At 43.9% G+C, this 22,549-nt stretch overlaps 2 protein-coding genes across 3 annotated transcripts; one reads left to right on the top strand and one right to left on the bottom strand.

Annotated features, from left to right (window-relative positions):
• The first annotated feature begins 19 nt into the window (after window positions 1-19).
• LOC115553870 (IgGFc-binding protein) lies at window positions 20-14,145 on the top strand. The gene is made up of 19 exons (XM_030370392.1): window positions 20-131; window positions 404-592; window positions 771-959; window positions 1,078-1,517; window positions 1,847-1,962; window positions 2,588-2,784; window positions 3,089-3,227; window positions 3,596-3,778; window positions 4,943-5,091; window positions 8,127-8,470; window positions 8,864-9,087; window positions 9,473-9,614; window positions 10,091-10,427; window positions 10,719-10,835; window positions 11,057-11,158; window positions 11,560-11,755; window positions 12,126-12,389; window positions 12,582-12,724; window positions 13,766-14,145. The coding sequence occupies exons 3-19, from the start codon at window positions 930-932 to the stop codon at window positions 14,009-14,011; spliced, it is 3,369 nt and encodes a 1,122-aa protein (XP_030226252.1). The 5' UTR covers window positions 20-131; window positions 404-592; window positions 771-929; the 3' UTR covers window positions 14,012-14,145.
• A 260-nt stretch (window positions 14,146-14,405) lies between these two features.
• On the bottom strand, window positions 14,406-19,591 carry rbm42 (RNA binding motif protein 42). 2 transcript variants are annotated; one of them, XM_030371095.1, is made up of 12 exons: window positions 19,290-19,591; window positions 18,989-19,054; window positions 18,713-18,830; window positions 18,424-18,490; window positions 18,083-18,154; window positions 17,585-17,769; window positions 17,280-17,453; window positions 16,842-16,973; window positions 16,230-16,347; window positions 15,885-15,982; window positions 15,484-15,580; window positions 14,406-14,693 (listed from the first exon to the last, which is right to left on the bottom strand). In XM_030371095.1, the coding sequence occupies exons 2-12, from the start codon at window positions 19,042-19,044 to the stop codon at window positions 14,581-14,583; spliced, it is 1,230 nt and encodes a 409-aa protein (XP_030226955.1). In that variant the 5' UTR covers window positions 19,045-19,054; window positions 19,290-19,591; the 3' UTR covers window positions 14,406-14,580. The 2 variants fall into 2 exon arrangements, with proteins under 2 accessions (XP_030226955.1, XP_030226954.1); XM_030371094.1 differs by having other exon boundaries at window positions 18,418-18,490.
• Window positions 19,592-22,549: the final 2,958 nt, after the last annotated feature.

Raw genomic sequence — 22,549 nt, forward strand, 5'->3', positions numbered from 1 at the left:
GCTGTGACGTGGAGGCCCCCTGCGGTGAAGGCTGTGTCTGTGACGATGGATTCCTGCTCAGTGATGACCAGTGTGTAGCCGTGGCAGAATGTGGCTGCCAGTACAACGAGCAGTACTACCGCAGTGAACAGGTAAGATATCGACACCATCTTCATGAGCTTGCACAATAGACTAGTATCCTTAGGCCCAACGTTTAAGCCGCGGTATTAAACGATCCTGAGCATACCGCAGTTATTATCAAACAGAACAGTAGCAGTGTGCAGATGGTAATATATTTATCAACTAAAAGGAAAACCTTTGTTGAAATGGAGGGGGGGGGGGGGATTGGGGTTAAATAATTGACATATTTGCCTGATCTAGCAAACCGAACCAATACTCATAGGACGTCCTCTCTGTGTTCCAGGTGTTTTATGGTGCGGACTGCGGGAGCAGGTGTGTCTGTCTTGAAGGACAGGTGAAGTGTGATGACTCTTTCACCTGCTCAGCCAATGAGAAGTGTGCTCTGGAGTCGGGCGTGTTCTCCTGTGTTCCCAAAACAACCGGCTCTTGCTCGGTGTTCGGTTCTTGCTCAGTGAGGACACTGGACGGAAAGGTCAGGAAACGTCCTTTTCTTAGTGCTTAATCCAAACTGATTCATAGGAATGCATTGATACGTTGGTTTGGTCCTCCATAGAAATCAATATCGTTTGTCCAAATAATATTGCATGGACAGTTGTCAATTTACGCACCAATTATTCTTCAATCTCTTCTCCATTCTTCTCCTTCTCTAGTCTTACCCTCTTTGGGGAGAATGTGGCTTCCTTCTATCGGAGGTGGAAGAAAAGGCAGGAGTGATTTCGGGCTTCTCTCTGTCAATACAACAGAGCACCACTAAAGGAGGTCAAGTCTACCGCAGTGTGACGTTGAAGGCATACACTTATGAGATCACCATGAGGCCGGGGGTTGTCTGGGAAGTCCTGGTATGGTTCCTAGCTTTGGATCTTTCAAATGAAAAATAAGCCCTTTTTAAATGTTTTTAATATGACAAATTCAAGTCTCTCAAAATAATTCAAATATATCATTTTTTTATAACCACAGATTGAGGACATCAGAACCAACCTCCCTCTGTCATTGGACGACGGCAAGATTGAGGTGCATCAGGGTGGCAGTAGCATCGTCATAAAGACTGACTTTGGCCTCCATCTGACCTACGACACTCTAGCAGGCGTCGTGCTGACGCTCCCGTCCACCTACGGCGGCGTGCTGCGCGGCCTGTGCGGCGACTTTAACGGCGATCCATCCGATGACTTCGCGTTGGCCGGACAAACCGGAGAGCCGTCCGTGGGGGACTTCATCGCAGCGTGGACCAGCAAAGACGTGCCCTGCGAGCCGGGATGCAAAGGGCCGACCTGCACCGAAACGGGAGGATCAGAGAACCCCAAAACCAAACACTGCGACATTATTAAATCACCGAAGGGCCCCCTCGCAGGGTGCCATGCGGCAGTTCCACCTCTCCCCTACTTTGAGGCTTGTGTCAGGCAAGTGCTATGTCCTATGTCCCATGTCCTATGTCCTATGCCCCATGTCCTATGTCCAATGTTCAGCATTTCAGAACCAGCATTGACGTTACATTTGACAACGTTAATTGATAACATGACAAATTGAGTCTGACACATAAAGGACCTATATCATACCGCCAGGTTTGAGTGTGCTTCGCCATTACAAGCTGTTCCTCTTCTGACATCACAAGTGGGCGTGTCCACCTAGATGATTGATGATGTCACTATAGGCTTGTAATAGCTTATCACACTCAAACCTGGAGGTATAATATGTCACCTTTAAAGTAACAAGCTCCCTTTGCCTCCAGTGAGATCAGCCACGGGGGCGGGCAGGACGTGGTGTGTCGGCACATCCAGGACTACGTTTCCATCTGTCAGTCATCGGGGGCCACTGTTGCCGCGTGGAGAGTGGATGGCTTCTGTGGTAAGGGATTCTCCAGGATGATGTACACTACTTTTAGCCTGCATTTCTGTAAAGCATACATGAGCGTTCTCCTTCAACCACACGTCAAGTTAACTTGTGTTCACGTTTACGTGTACACTTTGAAAACGTACTTAGTTTGCTGATGCCAATTTATGACCAAATTGTCAACTAGTTAGTACATTATGACTGAATTAATATTGACTGATATGTTATATCTAACCACAAGCTGTTTCATTAGTCATATTACTTTATTTGATTTTGCCCATTTGATTATTGTATTGTATTCACTGTGATGAGTCACAATCTTACATGTTGTTATTCTTATACACATTCACAAAAAAAGAAGGAATTTAAAGTAACTGAAATTTGAACATTTCTAAGACCTTATGGACCTTCTTTAATCTGGATAAATACGTTGTAGTAACTTGTAATGGGTTAGGGTTTCAAACATCAATGAAAAAACATCAAAAAGACTAATCCCTTTGATCTCAAAGTCTAATTTCCTGCGAGCCATCGGCCGTTGTCGGGGAACCATTAGCCAACTGTCCCAACGTTCAATCCTGTAGCAGTCATGCTCCCGTGACAATCGTTTTGACTCCTGCCTCCCATTGCTCTTCTCCCCCAGTCGCTTCCTGTCCCAGCGGGACTCACTACGAGCTGTGCCCGGACACCTGCACCGCCACGTGTGCCCACCTGGCGGCGCCGGGACCCTGCCCCCGCTGCCACGAGGGCTGCCAGTGTGACGGGGACCTGGTGTTCGACGGGGGCCGCTGTGTGCCCGCCGAGCGCTGTGGGTGCTCCGTGGAGGGCCAGTACTACAAGGTGACACCAGCGCTCGTAGCTATGAGGTCTCTGAGGTCCGCATTTTGGTAACTTTTGTAGAGATAAAAATAAAATTAGAAACTAAATAGAAAACCAAAAATGTAATACTGAATACAAAATTAGCAGTTGAGAGCCTATTTCAGTTGAATTCTGTTGCTTAATTCCCCCCTTGACTTATATATACAAAACTTTTTATTGACCTTGAGTTGACCTTGAGTTGACCATGAGTTTATCAAACGGTTGGGCATAATCCACACGACTGTGAGGGATCAGTTATTTTACGTCAATGTCCTTTGGTATCCAGTCAGGTGAATCAGTCCTGCAAGAGGACTGCTCAGAGAGATGCGAGTGTGGCGCCGGTATCTTTAACTGCAGCGCTACCAGCTGTCAGAACGAGGACAAATGTGACGTCCAGGATGGAAACCTGGGTTGTAACCCGATCGGTAAGGCATTGATCGAGTTCAACCCCCGAATCCTACACTTTGGTTTCCATGTTATTCCCACAATGATTCCTCCTTCTTTCTCTCAACTTCAACTGTTACTCTTTTTGTACTACAACACACCACAGTACACTATACTATGCTATAATACTAAATTATACTTAACTATAGTATGCCATCATACTACAATATCACAATAGTATACTGTACTGGACTGTGCGATTCTATATAGTATCATACAATGCTATCTATAATGTACTACACTAATACAATACTGTACAACACTACACTTTGCTACACCATGCTATCCTATAATATACTAAACACCATACTATCCTTTACTATACAGTCTCTATTTCCTTGTGACCCAGACCCCTGTGCCGGGGCCAGCTGCAGGGTGAAGGAGCACTGTGAGGTGGAGGAGGGCCAGGGGGTATGTGTCCCTGACTCTAAGGTGGTGTGCTGGGTCCACGGAGACCCCCACTACAGGACCTTCGACGGCTGGACCTACGGTTTCCAGGGAACCTGCAGCTATGTCCTCGTCAACACCACAGGTTTGCAGTGACTTCTTATTTCAATAATGATTTACATTTACTATTGATAATTGAAGGATGTAATGTTATCTGAGATTAGGGTGGATTGCTCATCCACAGCGGGACTCGTTGTAAGGAGTAGCGTAGGCAGAGATTGGTTCAGGGTCTTTATGTCGATTCAGGTGCATACAGGGTTTGGGATGTCAAATGTGTGTGGCATCTGCAATGTTACCAAAATGCAGCCAAATATAAGTACATAATTGAACTGGCTACACCAGTGAATTAATCAATGATTTACAATGCTCCTAATGAGCGCATGTGTAATGGCCGTGATCTGAATGCAATCGCTGTTGCGAAGTGAATGCACAGTAAAGTTGACGCTTGAACAGGCGGAACTTATTGACCCAACACTAACATATAAGTGAACTGTACTGTTCTTAATTTTTGTATGCACAAAATATCAATATAAATATCATAGAATAACTCACTTGGTCAGGAACGCACACGCACACTTGGTGGAACGAACTAGAATAATGCGCGACGGCGCGTCAATGTTTACCAAAAGGTAAAGGACCCCATCTAGTGGTAAGGGCGCATTACTATCTGCCTGACAGAATTTCCAAATCAGACAAATACATAGGGGAATTCAGAACATTTACATTTAGGGCATTTAGCAGACGCTTTTATCCAAAGCGACTTACAATAAGTACAATTTTCAGAAGAAAGAAAAACAATAAATCGCTGTCGGTACAGCTAAGAGGTTCATAGAAACAAGTGCCAAGCACTAACAAATATTAGGTTAACCCATTCCACGTATACAACAAGCGCTAGGCTAAGTACATCTAAGTGTACTTAGTACATCGATTCGTAAACTTAGTATGTACTTTAGTAGATCGCTAAACTAAGTACATCTCTTTTTAATGCAGACGTGTTGCAAGGCTTTATTTATACGTTTATGTTTGTTAAAACATTTATATATATTATTTGGCCGTGTATGTTGTATATATTTGTTGCCGCATATAAGTGCTTCAGCAGATTGTCACAGCAAATGTGCACACCATTTTTTAAATAAATTATAATAATACAAAAAAAAGAGAATAGAAATACATAATCTCAGACTGACCGATCCAGGACAATCAATGGGGGCTGCTTCCTGATCCCAGCCTACACCTGCTGTCCCTCCAGGTAAAGACCCGGACCTCCCGGAGGTGCTGGTTCTGAGTAAGAACGAGCTGAGGGGGAACTTCCCGGGCTCCTTCCTCCGCTCTATCACCGTGGTGCTGCTAGGCCACACCATCGAGATGTCCAGTGGCCTCAGAGGAACTGTACTGGTGGTAGGCTTTAGTTTTTTTAACCAAATGTAGCCCTTTTACCCCTATAGTAAAGAGGGCAGGGCCCTAGGTTCTTCTATCAATCTTAAAATATTAGTTTTGATTTCCTATATTTGGTAACCATATAACAAGAGCATCCTTAATAAATATTAAACACTAAACATACACAATATCAACACTACACGTATAAGTAAGCAGCCAACAAAAAGGTAAGTAGTTGAACGTTTACTTATTTTAGAACAAAATATAAATGCATGTGCATGTCACAGATACCATATCACAATAAAGGGCGTCAGTTTGTTTTTAGAAATGGTGGGGACAATAACCATATTTAGCTTGAGTGTGGTTTGAAAAGTGCTGGGTACCCTTATGCAAGCTATTCATCCATTCAACGCTGCATTACAATATGCTCTACAGTGTATTGTCAGGTGTTGAAAATCCTATCCGAACAATACAAGTTGAAAACCAGTTTGTGTTTTGGCTTGTTTTGCAAAACGGCGTTGGAAACACCAGGGTTTTGGCTCGGGATATGTAATACTAATACACACAGGACAAAGAACAGTGTTGGCAATTTAACACTTATCTTGACATCAACAAAGTTTACCAGACAAACAATGCCAGATTGTAAAGGGGGTACGAAATGAAACGAGGTACTGAGCATCAGCCTTTTGAAGACGAGCAAGGGCTGCTGGTAGCATATGTTATGCTGCATTAAAAAAAAAAAAAAAAAAAAAAAAAAAAAGCGCCCAGAGAATTGCATCTGCCAAATCCTGACCACCAGTAAACACTTGCGAAGGACCAATGTAGACTTCACTCGTTACAACATCATAAGCAAATTGCCCGCAAATAAAATCCCGTACAGTTTAGGATAATCACACAGGTTACGCGAGAACATGTCAGGATAGGCCTACCAGGCTCCAAGTCGTCACATATCTCAATCAGACAAAACAACTATAACCACATTGGAATAGCAATTGCACCGTGTGTAGCTGCTACTAGCTGCAATCTATATATACACAATGCATACTAGCTGGAGCACCAACCAGAGTCAGATCACAATCGCTTAGGACCGTGGGTAACCTTTGGCCAGGTCATCACGAGCTAACAGAACCAGCCGCAAAGTTTACGAAAACCAATTTCTTACCTTATGTGGCCCTCCACATGCAGGCTAGATGATGTATCCATATCGTTATCCAGTGTCACAAACATGCTTTTTACAGGAAGCAAACGGACCGGCTATTTTCTGAATAAAACTGTCAATTTTGGCTGTCCCTCTTGAAACTTCTCCAGTGCGTTCACTGTGCGTTCACACCAAACGCGATGGGTCGACAGGATCCCATACAAAGTGAACGTATAGACGCGTATCGGTCGAATTTTTCGCGAGAGAAAACTGGCGACAAGTTTTGATTTGTCGCTCCACACTTTCGCCATGCACAGGCGAGCGCGTTCACGAGGATTTGTGGCGTGACAAATTCGCTCGAGTTGAAATATTTCAACTTTGACACGAATTTCGCGTGATGACAGCCAATCAGCGTTCAACCGCGTGGCCACTGAGTGACATGTGTAAATTAACAGCCAATCAGCGTTCAACCGTCAAACTAAGTGCAGTGCAGTGCAGTCCGGGGTGAACTGCAGCATGGAGGAGAAAGTGATTGTTGCCGTTTGCGACTCTCGGAGCTCTATATATAATAGTATATAATATAATATAATTGTATATATAATATCACGGCCAAAAGCTCAGTGCAACTCCGGATGGCCGTAGCGCGGGGAGCTCTCATAGGGATTGGGCTTCTCGGGGTTTGTTTACCGGCGTTGCTATGGGTTCCGGTCTTGTGTGTTCCAACGGTTTATTAGGTAGGCCTATCTAATAAATGATGTCTTCGTGCGCGTCTATCGCGTGATTTTAGACTCGACGATTTTGGTTGAGTATGTGGGGATTTTTTCAGTCGCAATTGGTTTGCACATTTTTAAAAGTGGTGGGGACAAAATTCGTATTTTAAATAGTGGGGGGGGGGGGGGGGACATTTCCCCCCGTCCCCCGTAGTCGACGCCTATGAATACAGGCTATAATTAATAATAACATTACTAAACTAAGCCGGCATAATATATAAAAGAAAACAATCCTGTATAAAAAGATAACCCTGTTGCAGGCCTGTTGATGAATAGTTGTCCTCTTCGCTCCTCCGAGCCAAAGAGAACACGGTAGGCTACTCACACGTCCAGGTGAACGGCAACGGGCGTCCTTGAATGTCCGTGGAAAGACCAGTATGGGGAAAGTCCGCGAAAGTCCGTCGAAAGGACAAAGGCGCTCCTCACTGGCTTGTAGCTTGATTCCTCTTCGCCAGAGGAAGGTGAGACAACCCTCGTGGTCACACCCACTATCTGGTGCGGCGGTCCACGGGAAAATCCTTTCGTAGTAGCGTCGCTAGCTGCGCTAGTTAGCAGGCCACTACAGTTCCGCTACTTGTGTTAATTAACTGAACGGGTCGTTAATGTGGACTGGTCCGGTGGAGCTTTCAGTAAAGTTCGTGTTGAACTTTATCTTGAATCTTCAGAGTTGGTGATATGTCATCAACAGACTGTACTCCATCGAAAAAAATGTGCTCCATCCAACGAACATCTTTCCTTTTCTTCCTAACTCCAGCACGTCTTCCCTTTCCTCTACTTTCCCGCCTTCTCCAAATGTACCCACAAACACCTCCTCGCGCCCCCTCCTGTCTGGATGGCCATATCACAGTTCAATTAAGCAGAGGATATATAGGCCTACAAGATTTAATTTAAAATATATCAAATAACGTTTACAAAGTTTGCAACCATTACACAAACGTACAAAAACATTATGAAAAATAATAAACTCTTCTAAACTGTCTACCCTAGCTTTAATGGTAACGAAGATTCTGGCAGGTGACTCAATAGAGGCAGGAATATGAATATATTTGTAATGAAATGCTAATTTATTTAATAAATAAGGACCATATTATCTAAATGAATTTTCCTAATCATTGCCTCACTATGAATACATCATTGTGTCTCCGTAGGTTGACGGTATTAAAGCCGATTTGCCGGTTGACCTGGCAGGAGGCGTCTCCATCGCCGAGTCTGGGATCAGAGCAGTCATCAAAACCGAACTAGGTATAGAGATCACTTTCGATTGGTCTACGGTCGCTACGGTGTCCCTCAGTAGCAGTTACTACGGGAACGTCGACGGACTCTGCGGCAACTACAACGGCAACAAAGAGGACGAACTAAATACAACCGCAGGAACTCCGTACGCAAACGTGACGGACTGGGCTGTTTCGTGGAGTGTGACGGACGGGGACCCCTTCTGCTACCACCACTGTGAGGGCACGTGTCCACAGTGCTCCCCCGAGGACCAGAAGCGGTACGTTTCAGTGACGCGTTTGAATAAAGTATCTGGTGGTATATATTATACCACCGTTACTAGCGGGATAGATCAGTCCAGCCTACCCTGTTGACTGCAGCAAACGTTGCTCATCTATCCGTCATTAATCAATTTGGACACGCCCACTTGAGATGTCAGAAAATACCGATTTTCAAAGCGGCTTGTAACGGCTAATCACACTCACACCAGGTGGTGTAATAGGCACTCAAATGTAATGCCCCGAATAAAAATTATATAATAATACTGGTGCATGGTGAACCTCAAGGTTTTTTAACAGATTCACATCGGAAATTATTATTAAGATGTTCAATAATGGGATGCCGTTTTGAAATTAGATCAAAAATGAATTCTTCATTGTCACTTTTTTCCTAGGTATGCTGGCCATGAGTTTTGCGGCATTGCAGAGGATAAGAAGGGGCCTTTTGCGAGCTGCCATCCTAGTGTGGACATCATACAGTTTATGTACGACTGCTTGTATGATGTTTGTGTGAACGAGGGGAGACAGGAGGTTCTCTGTGAGGCACTGTCTAGCTATAACGCTGAATGCCAGAAGGCTGGAGTCACCGTCTCACCATGGAGAGAATTAGCAAACTGTGGTAAGTTACGGTTACGTATATGCATTCACAAACAGCCATTTACCTTATTTTAAGCGGTAATATCGAAGATTTCTGTTCTCTTTGGCGACACCTATGGCGGTAAGTGGTAATTGTTCCCATCATCCAAAAGTTGTTGGCACCGCCCCACAATAACATTCATAATACTACAAATGCTTTGATTGAGCCTATCTAGGCCATAGGCTGAATGACAATTGAGTTCCCTCATTCGGCGATAGATAGTGACTAAACAAACATTTGTTTAGGCCCTACATGAAAGTCTTTGAGATGGGCCAGACAGCTACACCATTGCATTCTGACAACTACCTGCTGAAAAGGCCTGTCATAAAACTTAAAGTGAACCCACCTCCTGTCTGTGTTCCGTCAGCCCTGGCCTGTCCCGTGAACAGCCATTACAAACAGTGTGGGCCAGCGTGTCCAGAGACCTGCAGTCCTGCTCCTGACCTGTGCTCCACAGTCTGCTCAGAAGGATGCTTCTGCGACCCTGGCTTTGTGCTCAGTGGAGAGAAGTAGGTTGTTCTCCTTTATGAAGGGGACTGATCCTCCTGTATCATAACAATAATAAAAATAACAAAAACAATAAATCCAAATATATATATAGGCCTATATATATTGATATTTGGATTTGTACAATCTCATGTAAATTCAAGGATACGCCTTTATTGATGAATAGTATGATTTGGAATAACATTATTATCAACTTTCATTATCCATTCAGATTGGGTCAAAAGCGAACCAATACTCTTAACCATAATCATTTTTGATTAATCGAATTATGACAGCATTTATTTAAAGGAACTGAGGAAAAGGATTTGTACGAAATTAATCATTACATGAATAAAGAAGACAAAGTATACAACACGTCATAAAATCGGAAAAAATAACCCAAGTTCTGTTTATGCACGGTGTGCACGGGCAGGAAGAAATCGCTACTTGCTCCACATGTGAACAACCACTCATTCAGTTCCTTACACTGTCTTAACAGGTGTGTGGACAAGGCAACCAGCTGCGGCTGCAATCACGAAGGCCGCTACCATTTGCCCGGTGAGTCGTTCTGGGCGGACTCGGAGTGCAACAGCAGATGCGTGTGTGACGGAGCGACGCAGCAGGCGCAGTGTCACCCGAGGGGCTGCAAGGCCGACGAGCACTGCGCCGTGAGGGACGGGGTCCAGGACTGCTTCCCCCTGAGCTTCAAGACCTGCTCGGCCCAGGGAGACCCACACTTCCGCACCTTCGACGGCCGCAAGTTTGATTTCCAGGGCAACTGTGTCTACCAGTTTGCCAGCGTGTGTAAAAACACAACGGGGCTGGAGAAGTTTGAGGTGAGAACGGCTAACGAAAAGGAACGTTAGGATATGGAGGGTTGGGAATATTTGTGCACAGCCGTGCACAGTAGTGGGGTCAAGAGTAAACATTGGAAGGAATAGGGCCAAACCGTAGAGATAGAACGTACTGTTCTGTGTTAAAAGACAAATCTTGACTGATGGATTTGATGCTTCTTTTTTTGTGGTAGATGTTTTCTTGATACATACATTCTGTTGACATAACATTTTTACAATGTGTGCTTTTTCAGCAAATAACAATTATTATCTAATGTCCTCCCTGTCGTCTAGGTTAGCCTAGAAAACAATAATCGTGGACACAAAAGAGTTTCCTATGCAAAAACAGTGACGGTTAAGGTCTACGGCAACACGTACATCATTTCTAAAGACTACCAAGGACAAGTCCAGGTATGAGGCTCCAGCAGTATCCCTCATTCACTTACACTCATTCACAACCGACAAGTTGACGCACAAATATTACATTCACCAATGCCCCCAATTCCTACAACCCACAAATAGTCTTGGTACCGATTTAAATACACAGACTGTGTATTAATGTGTGTGCACAGTTTATAAATGTGCGCGTGTATTCATGTGTGTATGTGTACGGTATATGAATATGTTAACAGGTGGATGGGGAGGCAGTCTACCTTCCATTCTCCTCAAACAAATCACTGGTCATGGTTCATAGAAGAAACAGGCGGGCCGTCCTGGAAACCAGTTTCCTGAAGGTAAGGAAAACAAGCAATTATGGACACACACACATGGTATAAACCGTTTGATTCATGTCCATTATGGACACACACACATGGTATAAACCGTTTGATTCATGTCCATTATGGACACACACACACACATGGTATAAACCGTTTGAATCATGTCCATTCCTGTCTCTATATCTTTGATACAGTGGTTTATGCAGATACATTTTGTTTTCCAAAAGTTGACAGTAAACGGCAAGACGTTTTCAATGATTTGGTGATATAATAGTTATTATGGAATATAGTAATGTTTCTTGATAGGCCTGTTTCGTTATTGTTTGTGGTGATGGTGGAAGTTGATGAATATTAACAAGTATACATAACACTCCCTGAAAGGTTTATTTTGTTCTTATTCGTCTTTGGTTCTTAAGGTCTCTTATGATTGGCGTAGTGCCGTGAAGGTGATGGTAGCGACCACTTATCACAACGCGTTATGTGGTCTATGTGGAAACTTCAACAATGATCCGAAAGATGACCTCATGCTGGCCAGTGGGAAAGCTGCTTCCAATGCAAAGGAGTTTGGAATCAGCCAATGGCTTGCCAGCGTGCCAGGCTGTTCTCATGAGTGTAAGGCTAGGGTCAACGCTTTTTTTCTGATGTTAATAAGTATTGAAAGCATTATGGTTGCATTGGGAGTGAAAAAAATGGTTCAAAGTCGGAGACAAATTGGTCATTGTATAATTGCAAGGGGAATCAAAACGTTTAATTTAAATTAAGATCTTAATGTCTCCTAAACGTCTTTGAGATTAACTTCATTCAACTTCAGGGGAAACAATCTTCAGTTGTTTTTCCTTTCCAATGAAGAATTCCTTGCAGAAATGAATCTCTCTCTCTCTCTCTCTCGCTCTCTCTCTCGCTCTCTCTCTCTCGCTCTCTCTCTCTCTCTCTCTCTCTCTCTCTCTCTCTCTCTCTCTCTCTCTCTCTCTCTCTCTCTCAGGTAAGGACTGTGCACCAGAGCTGAGCCCTGGCAGTGTGCCCCCTGCCTACAAGGCGACCTGTGAGGTGATCAGGAAGCGGGACGGGCCCCTGAGGGACTGTGCGCGGCTCCTGGACGCGGAGCAGTACTACGGGGACTGTGTGTTCGACATGACGCTGACCAACGGGAAGGCCGACGCCGCCTGCGACATCATCAGCGACTACGTGGACGACTGCCAGCAGCAGGGGGGCACCGTGGAGGACTGGAGGAGCAAGAACTTCTGCTGTAAAAACTGACCCCCACTCACAGACAGACAGACAGACAGACAGACAGACAGACAGACAGACAGACAGACAGACAGACACATTCAACCTGGCTGAATGATATGCATTACATGTGAATGGAATATAGTGGGAATTGTGAATGAACTTAAGGGAGAGACAACCACAATTGTGTGTGTGTGTGTATGCATCACAGGGATGCAGTGTCCAGCCAACAGTGTGTACAGCCTGGCAGCCCCAGGATGTCCGGCCACCTGTGGGTCTTTGTCCCCCTCCTCTAAATGTCGAGACCCCTCCGCCGAGGGCTGCGTCTGCCAACAAGGCTTCGTGCTCAGTCAGGTACTGACTCTACACTACTACTACCAACACTAGTGCTGTACTGTGACTGAGTCAGGTACTCACTCTACACCACTACTACTAACACTGGTGCTGTACTGTGACTGAGTCAGGTACTCACTCTACACTACTACTACTACTAACACTGGTGCTGTACTGTGACTGAGTCAGGTACTCACTCTACACTACTACTACTACTAACACTGGTGCTGTACTGTGACTGAGTCAGGTACTCACTCTACACTACTACTACTACTAACACTGGTGCTGTACTGTGACTGAGTCAGGTACTCACTCTACACTACTACTACTACTAACACTGGTGCTTTACTGTGACTGAGTCAGGTACTCACTCTACACCACTACTACTAACACTAGCACTGTACTGTGACTGAGTCAGGTACTCACTCTACACCACTACTACTAACACTATCGCTGTACTTAACTGCCATGACCATGTCCCGGCCTATTGATGTCTCACCCCGGTCAGGCAGTAGTTCATGATTCCTTCCTGACTCCCCTTTAAACACCCCTCGGTTTAAGGGCTCTGGCCGGATTGTCTTCACCCAGTCTGAGTAGAAGGTTCTGTACGTGCTACTTCTGGTGTCTTTATACCGCTGTGTGGTATAAAAACACAAGGACTGATTGGTCAGTGAATGATCCAAGGGTGTGCATTATATAATAGTCATAATAAACATAATTCCAGCTGATTAGGCCGATAAAAAAGTTATGATATTTTACAACGAAATAACTTATATCTCATCATTGTTGGTAAAAAATAAACGGTTTAAGTGGAACTCACCACTGTGAGCTGTCCCGGGTGTTTTCTGCCCAAGCTGTGAATAAACACTATAGTCTGTTACCGTTCCCTGCACATAGTCTGTCGTAACAAAGCCTACTACCAATAATATTAGATAGCTAATGCAGTCAAGCATGTAATAATGTTTGCCAATCTTGAGTGAATCCATCTGCAGAGCTTTTCAGAGACGTAGAAAGCAAAGTTGTGGTGAAGGTTACGTTGGCTAATCGGTTTCCCCCTCCTAGGATCGCTGCGTACGACCGGACCAGTGTGGCTGCCAGTTTGGGGGCCGCTACCTCCCAGCCGGGTCACAGGTGATCACAGACGGCTGCAAGCGCGTCTGTAAGTGCGAGCGTGGGGTGGTCAAGTGCGTGAACGCCAAGTGTCAGAAGGGAGCCAGTTGTCGGCTGAGGCAAGCGGCGTGGGGATGTTACAAATTCCAGAAACCAGGCGGACTCATTGAGTTCATTCACAACGTATTCCATGGCTAGTATATGTTTGGTTACTATGACAGAAAAGTGAGATTGTTGACTGATATTTTCCATCTGGTTCATATATTACATTTCATGCCTTCCTGATATCCATATGGAATTTACTTGCATGAATAATAAAACACTGTTGCACTTAATCTAATGTATGGTGTGTAATTCATGAAGTTATCTAAATATTGTATTGGCTATTTGGATTTTCGTGTGTTTCCCCAAACTAAATTAGTTAGGAAGTCCTTTAGCCCCAGTTGTCTTACCAGAAACACATCGGGGAGATGAAATAACTTAACACTTTTTTGGTTAATAGTAAAAAAATACTGCCCTTTTCCACTCTTAAATCATACCTACAACGTAGAGAATATCGAGTTAGATATCAAAAAGAATGAGCGGACCAAGGTAAAATTCATCCAGAAAATCTGGTTTTATTTGAAAAACAATTGTTGTCATGTCAAATTCAGAACCCTGAACCACAACTACAATGATACGTTTGTCCAACGCCGATCTCGACCAAAACAAAAATAACAATTCCGCCCACTTTCCATGAGCCCCAGTTGTGCGAACCAGGAGCCATGCTACCTAAGACCCAGCTTCTTCTTCTCCCTCTGCTTCTTCCGGACCACCTCCATGTTGCGGTCCTTCCACATGCTCTTCCTCAGTTTGATTGGACGACTGCCCACATATTTCCCTGCAAAGAAGACATGTATAAATTTAACTTGTTAAAAGGTGAACATGAGCTATGCAGTTAAAAGCGTTGTATGGTAACACGCATTTGTACAATTGAGGTTAAATATTTGAGGGCATATCTGTAAATGTAGATGTCAATGATGTATCAAATCATTCCATCCTTCATATTTTAACTTCCTAAACCAAAACAAAAAATGTTAGGCAGAGAAAACCAAGAAACTGCAGGAATACTGTTACAGTTTACATAGTGGTACATACATAGTAGTAACCCGGCTGGGTTATTTCTGCTCTTTGATGTTGACTAATTAACGGCCCACAGTTATACTTATCCCAGACCTTGTCATGGCTTAGCCCCTAGGACAGATCAAGAGCGCAAATCAAAACGCATACCTTGACACGATAAGGCTGCGGATAAAGATGTAATCCATCCTTCTAGGTAAGGTTGAATATATATAATAAGAAACACTATATCTATCCTCTGCATTTAAGCCATCCTATGCTTTTGGGTCGGCGGGTCCCTTCACAGTGTAGCAGTGTAGTTATGGTTCCACGTTGTTGACGCAACGCAATGACCACGCAGTCACTTCGACCCAGTCGTGAACCTGTTTTGGTTCTGCGTTGGGTTCAGGTTAGCGGACCAATCACAGCCCTTGCTGCAGCGTCGCCTCGACGCAAGTTGAAGATTTTGGGAGAAAATTAACGGGCCTTGTTGCTGTGAGGCAGTGGTGATTACCAGACACCTCCTACACTCAGGGTTGGGTGAAAGCAAGGACATGTCTGGCGTGTCTCACCGTTCATCTCCCTCATGGCTCTGACGTAGTCGTTGGGGTCTTTGAAGCTCACGAACCCGTAGCCTTTGGTCTTTCCCGTCCGTTTGTCTCGAACCACCTGACCGGGAATATGCGTTAGTCCCACTTTACACGTTTAACCTTAAATTAATGTGCTTTAAATCTCATCAATAAGGTGTAAATTAAGTAAAAAGTTAAGATTTTTTTTACAATAGGAATGTTTGAAATAAGGCGATTCTGACGTCACTACATATATGTTATATATTTCAAAACATGTATAAATAAAGACACGCCAGACAGACAGTGTGAACTGTTTTGTCCTTCAAAGCAAACACTTGCCATCCATGCATTGAATGTAGTTTTTTATAGCCATGGACACTGAGCGCCCTACTGAATGACACTACCTTTGCTTTGAGGAAGGAGGGGTATCGACTGAAAGCCCGGGCCAGGATGTCGTCGTTCACCTCATTACCAAGATCACCACAGAATAAACGGAAGTCGTCTGGGGGGAGGAGGATGAAAATAATGACATTTTAAATAAACATTCATTATTATCTTACATCTTTCTTTCAAAAGTGAACTACAAAGCAGGGAAATGCAACTCTTGGTACGGCCGAATCGTATATTGATGAGCAAGAGTTTATAAGAAGAGCGTCCCCAAAAATGTGAGGAGCATGCATTACCAATATCTATTTCTATCAATATAAGGGAATGCTTGTGGTTATTGATGAGCTCCACACACGCATTACCTGTTTCCCACTCCAGCATGCTCTGGTCCTCCCAGGTGGTGCCGGCGGCGGTCCGGATGCACTTCTTCACCTTCTCCACCTTTCCTTTCTTCTTGTCCTCCGTGGCCGACTCCGCGGGCTGGGGAACGAGGACGGAGTGGCATGGCATACGTTTCACCATAAGTTGAGAACACTTGCTTCGAACATTCACAAAATGCGATTATCCCAAAAGTCTATGTTTTTGTCCATTTTATTTTTAGCGGGCATCATACTTGAGCTTATGCTGGTGATATGGTTTATAAATCCTGACAGGGGTATTCCAGACTCTAAACGATTTTCCAAGCAGCTATTCCTCACACAGACCTACTCAGTAAAATGTTATTATTCCTTTACCTCCACTATATTGGCCAAATTCCTTTATTCCCCTCTTCCATTATGACCCGCAAGTCGAAACCCTAAAACACTATCCCTCCCTATAAGAGTTCTCCTTGTTCATCATGTTGTCGCCACATGTAAAAAAGACAACTCCCAACTTTTACACAAACACTTTAGACTTTTGCATTCAAGAATCCGACACGCTTACAGGGGGAGAGTTGGTCATGCCGACTGTGCAGTTAATGGTCGGGACTCTACCTCGCTCTGTGAAGGCTCTGGGTCAGGCATGGCCGGCCCGATGCTGGCCTTCTCCTCCGCCTCCTTCTTCTCCAGCAGCCCGGCTGCCATCACCGCCGCCTGCTGCTCTGCCACGCGGGCCGCAAGCTCCTCCTGCAAAGCAAGCGTTGATTCAACATAAGGACACGATGGGTCAACTGCACCAGAGAACTAGTGGGCATTCAAATGCAACCGCCAAATTAAATAAATACAACGTGGGCCGGTTCTGTCATGAACTGAGTTAAGGCGTTCTCAGGAACGCGAGAAGTGATTGGGTGTTCAAATTATCCGTTTTATTTCTTAAAAGAAACACGGAAACAATGATAAAGTAGAAACCATAGCTCAGATGTCTTTAAATAACCACCAATGTTTGAAAGCGTTTGACGTGTCAACAATGATTCCGTTGATGAAGGATGTTACCATTCTAGCTTGTCGTTGTGCTCTGATGTCGGGTCTCCTGGGCCCGCTGGCTGGGGTCGGGGGGGAGGAGTAGGTGGTAGGAGCTGCCTGGATGATGGACGGCGACGGCTTGAGAGCCGCGGGGCCTACCGGCCTAGGGGGCGGAGCCGGGTTCATGGGGGCTATGTTACGCTGCTTTATAAGAGAAAAGAAATAAATAATGTCAGGGCCAAGAGGTTAAACATCAAAACTCGAGACACTCATTTGTCAAATCCATGATATTGCCGGCGTTTGATATCGAGAGAGGCGCGCGGTAAGCCACTGACCTGTTGCACTGGCAGCATGTGGGGGTGTGGGTGGGGCTGCATAGGCTGGGGGGCGGCCTGCGGGGCCCTCTGGAGCTGGAGAGCCGGGGGGAGCATCATGGGAGGTGGTGGGGGGGGCCGGGGTAGAGGCGGAGCCATCATGCCCTGTGGGGGGGGGCCACGCATCAGTGCCATCCTTGGAACACCTGTTAAAGCACGCGCACACACACGCACACGCACACACACACACACACACACACACACACACACACACACACACTTTTAGATGCCCAAATTGATCAAAGTCTAGATTAACCTTTAGTGGTACAATTACTCAATAAATACTCGATATCATGCTTGCTGGGAAAGCAAAGAAGTCTAAGAAGGACAGCGTTCAAACGACGACATGGATCAGTCTCAAAGGAGGTTTCCAGCAGACTGCGACACCATTTCTCATGCTGCATGACTTGACTGTATGACTTTGAATTCATTAAAAAAGAAAAAAGGCAGTGATCTTACCGGGTCTCTGAAGGATATGAGGCATGAACGCTGGCCTCATCATTGGAGGAGGAGGAGGCATCCCCGGAGGAACTAGGGAGTGAACAAGACCCATTCAAAACAGTCACCGTCAGGGGCAATGCCTTTCGGACAATGGCTCCGGAAAGCACACAATTACATTTCTCCACAGTGAATACATGCAGTCATCTCATTTAAATCGGTCATTGGCCATTTTAAACGCAACTTTTGTCATATTTGTGGAAAAAAATCTCTATAAATCCCGACAGCAATCCATAGAACAAATAATAATAATAATAATAATAAATAATTAAAACAAATAAACAGGGTGTGCTTACAGTTACCTGGTCCTACAAACCCTGAGGGAGGAATGTAAGTGGCCGCTCTAGCAGCCTCCAACGTCTGCTGGACCTGAAACGGTGAAGAGTGGGACTCATTGAAATGTGTCCGTAAAGTGGTTCTTTAGGATCGTTCTAACTGGCATCTACATAGATTTGCTCTTTCAAATATTCAGACAAGGGAAGTCCTTCCTTACGCATTACAGTTGACAATAGGGGAAGTAAAAAAGTAAATAGTTGAAGTAAATAGTCGCACAGTTGTAGCAGAGGAATAACACCTCATATTGTCACCAACCTGTCTGTATGTGTTGGTGCCTATGATAGCTCTGACCACTGGTACGGTCACTGGTACTGCGTCGAGTGTGTCTGGGCCCCCTGCGGATACTGGACCACCGAGGACCTCCTGCTCAAAACTGTTGCCATAGAGACAATCACAGACCGACAAGGAAAGAGCACAACAGTCAACTCAACCAACCTAAAATATATAAAACCAATATCTTCTACTGCGAGGTACGTTTCGACTTCTACTGGACGTCAGTTTGTTTAAACGTATGACTTGATTGACACTTACAGAGCCATTTCTGCCTCCATCTCCTTCAAACGCTCCTCTCCGATATTCAGCGCCATACTGATACACCTAAACAGGAAATCAAAATTGAAGCCAATGAACATTATGATCTGCTGATTCAAAACGTTGACATATTAGGATTCAGGATATTGTGTCCAAAAGTTATTTTAACCAACTTATTTCCTTGAGAAATATCCGAGGAAGACATCGACTTCACCAACAGAACATGCCCTCCAAGTTTAACACTGGTATCTCTTAGGTATTTTAGTAAAGTAAAGAACTATAAATATTTTTGCAACCTTACCTTGGATATGAAGTACACCCCTGCAAACCTAGCCGTTGAGTGTGCCTTAGCCTCACGGCTGGATCAGCATTCAGCGAGGTTTTAAGCCGACAAGCACGGTCTACTGTGCAGCGTTATTGCGAGAATTAGGTGTGTAGGTTACGTCCCAATATTTTCCCGCACGAATGATTTCCGAAAGGCAAAGAAATCGTGAAAATGCTTAATATAACGCGCAGATCGATAAAACATAGCAAGAAATCATGGATGTATGAATAACAACGACGAACGAACTGTTTCCGGCGAGGGTCGCCTGAATTCGACGTCATTACACTTCTTCTTCTTTTGATTTGATTGGAGGTCAGCACCTAGCTTATCGGCGCATTACTGCCACCAAAAGGACCCGCGTGGTAATCATTAGATCGACAACAGGACCCTCAGAAAATCGTTTTAACTTCAAATATAAATGCTAAAATAACAATATTTGCAGTGATAATATTCACATATTTACATATATAATATAAAGGTCGATTATCCAAATCAAACTGTTCTCTTCTTTTAAAGTGATGTTGTTTCATACTCTTTCCCCAGTGACTTTACTAATAGTAATAATAATAATAATAATAATAATACAATAAAAATACATTTTGTGAAAAAGTATTATAACCCAGTGAAGAATATGACCAAGTTTAGAATGACAGGGATCTCGCATTTATCACAGCCATTTTTAAGGTAAGATAAGTCCAGGGAATAGATGCCCTGATTAGTCGGAAATTAGCCTAAAATCTAAATACAGAGGTAGGCATCCAGAACAGATATTATCCCAGAGCATTTGACTCACTCATATAGCTTACCGATTGCTGGGCATGTCTACCTAATTACACTTGGGACAGCCAAGCTGCATATAGGCATTGGTTAATTTATACATTTGAGTGGAGCAGTTTCTACAAAAGTTATTTTTTAGCCTTGATTGTTTGAAGTAAATTAGTGAGGGGGCATTGCTCTGAACAGGACTGTTACCAAACTTCTTCAGTGCACAAGACTCGTTCACCAAATCGTTCAACATTTCCGGATTTCCGAAAAACGACGATATGCCACCCGATCATACTCCCTGCCAGTCCTGCTATTACAAACGTAGCTTACTGACTTTCACAAAACTGCTTCAGCGATTAAAAAATTGTTAATAATAAAAATACATTAACCCTGTCAAATAGAAATACAATTTATTAATGTACTTATTTTTGAGTGTCTTGACCTATTTAAAAATTCTAAAAACAGTGATCACGCTCATTGATAAGACCGGCTCATGTGCAAAAGCATTTTTCATCTTTGTGGAATATTCACAACCAAGACCATGTCTTGAGTTATGTGTCCTTCCTCGACATTCAGACTCAAAACACAATTCGGAAAAAGTCAAACTCAAGTGATGTTCCGTTCTCCAACATTGTCCCGAAGCCCACCTTTAATGGAAAGCACATTCTAGGACCTACACTTTAAGGGGTGATATTACGTCACCAGTTGTGATTGTGATCCATTACAAGCCATTGGAAAATCTGCATTTTCATTTCGATTTAGTGACATCACAACTGGGAGTGTCCACCATACAGGTGCTGGTCAAATTATTAGAATATCATGAAAAAGTTGATTTATTTCAGTAATTATATTCAGAACGTGAAACTTACATATTATATCAATTCATTACACACAGAGTGATATATTTGAAATGTTTATTTCTTTTAATTTGGATGATTAGTACTGACAATTACTGAAAATCCCAAATTCAGTATCTCAGAAAATTAGAATATTAGTTACGACTAGTACAAAAAATGATTTTTTAGAAATGTGGGCCAACTGAAAAGTATGAACATGGAAAGTTTCAGCATGTATGGCAGTCAATACTTAGTTGCAGCTCCTTTTGCCTGAATTGCTGCAGCAATACGGCGTGGCATGGAGTCGACCAGTCTGTTGGACTCCTCAGGTGTTATGAGAGCCCAGGTTGCTTTAATAGTGGCCTTCAGCTCTTCAGCATTGTTGGGTCTGGCATCTCGCATCTTCCGCTTCACAATACCCCATAGGTTTTCTATGGGGTTAAGGTCAGGTGAGTTTGCAGGCCAATCAAGAAGAGGGATGCCATGGTCCTTAAACCAGGTACTGGTAGATTTGGCACTGTGTGCAGGTGCCAAGTCATGTTGGAAAATGAAATCGTCACCTCCATAAAGTTGGTCCGCGGCAGGCAGCATAAAGTGTTCTAAAACTTCCTGGTAGACTGCTGCATTGACCCTGGACCTCAGGAAACACAGTGGACCAACAGCAGCAGATGACATGGCACCCCAGACCATTACTGACTGTGGAAATTTTACACTGGACTTCAGGCAACGTGGATTCTGTGCCTCTCCTGTCTTCCTCCAGACTCTGGGACCTTGATTTCCAAAGGAGATACAAAATTTACTTTCATCTGAAAACATAACTTTGGACCACTCAGCAGCAGTCCAGTCCTTTTTGTCTTGAGCCCAGGCGAGACGCTTTTGACGTTGTCTCTTATTCAAGAGTGGCTTTACACGAGGAATGCGACAGCTGAAGCCCATATCTTGCATACGTCGGTGTGTGGTGCTTCTTGAAGCACTGACTCCAGCTACAGTCCACTCTTTGTGGATCTCCCCCACATTTTTGAATCGGTTTTGTTTGACAATCCTCTCCAGGGCGCGTTTATCCCTCTTGCTTGTACACTCTTTTCTACCACATCTTTTTCTTCCCTTCGCCTCTCTATTAATGTGCTTGGACACAGAGCTCTGGGAACATCCAACCTCTTTGGCAATGACCTTTTGTGTCTTGCCCTCCTTCTTTAAAGTATCAATGGTCATCTTTTGGACAGTTGTCAAGTCAGCAGTCTTCCCCATGATTGTGTGTCATACAGAATCAAAACGAGAGACCATTTAAAGGCTTTTCCGGGTGTTTTGAGTTAGTTAGCTAATTAGAGTGTGGCACCAGGTGTCTTCAATATCTGACCTTTTCACCATATTCTAATTTTCTGAGATGTTGAATTTAGGGTTTTCATTGGTTGTCAGCTATAATCATCTTCTTTTTGGCAAAAAACACTTATAATGTATCAGTCTGTTTGGAATGAATGTATACATTCTACAGGTTTGACTTTCTAAATGGAATTAATGAAATAAATCAACTTTTTCATGATATTCTAATAATATGACCAGCACCTGTATATGATGGATAGATCGGTCTACCAGCCAGCCCAGTGGACCTTAGGCTAGCAACTATTGCTTATGTAT

The sequence above is a fragment of the Gadus morhua genome, chromosome 11 (genome assembly GCF_902167405.1).
Source record: "Gadus morhua chromosome 11, gadMor3.0, whole genome shotgun sequence".
NCBI lineage: Eukaryota > Metazoa > Chordata > Actinopteri > Gadiformes > Gadidae > Gadus > Gadus morhua.

Bases quoted from the DNA above. Each gene is read 5' to 3' on its own strand.
- LOC115553870 (XM_030370392.1), top strand. From the start codon at position 930: ATGAGGCCGGGGGTTGTCTGGGAAGTCCTG. The intron at 2,785-3,088 runs GTGACACCAGCG...TTTGGTATCCAG, and splicing joins TGGAGGGCCAGTACTACAAG to TCAGGTGAATCAGTCCTGCA. The intron at 12,725-13,765 runs GTACTGACTCTA...TCCCCCTCCTAG, and splicing joins AAGGCTTCGTGCTCAGTCAG to GATCGCTGCGTACGACCGGA.
- rbm42 (XM_030371094.1), bottom strand. From the start codon at position 19,044: ATGGCGCTGAATATCGGAGAGGAGCGTTTGAAGGAGATGGAGGCAGAA. The intron at 17,770-18,082 runs GTAAGATCACTG...GTGCTTTAACAG, and splicing joins TCATATCCTTCAGAGACCCG to GTGTTCCAAGGATGGCACTG. The intron at 15,983-16,229 runs GTAATGCGTGTG...TCCTCCCCCCAG, and splicing joins CATGCTGGAGTGGGAAACAG to ACGACTTCCGTTTATTCTGT.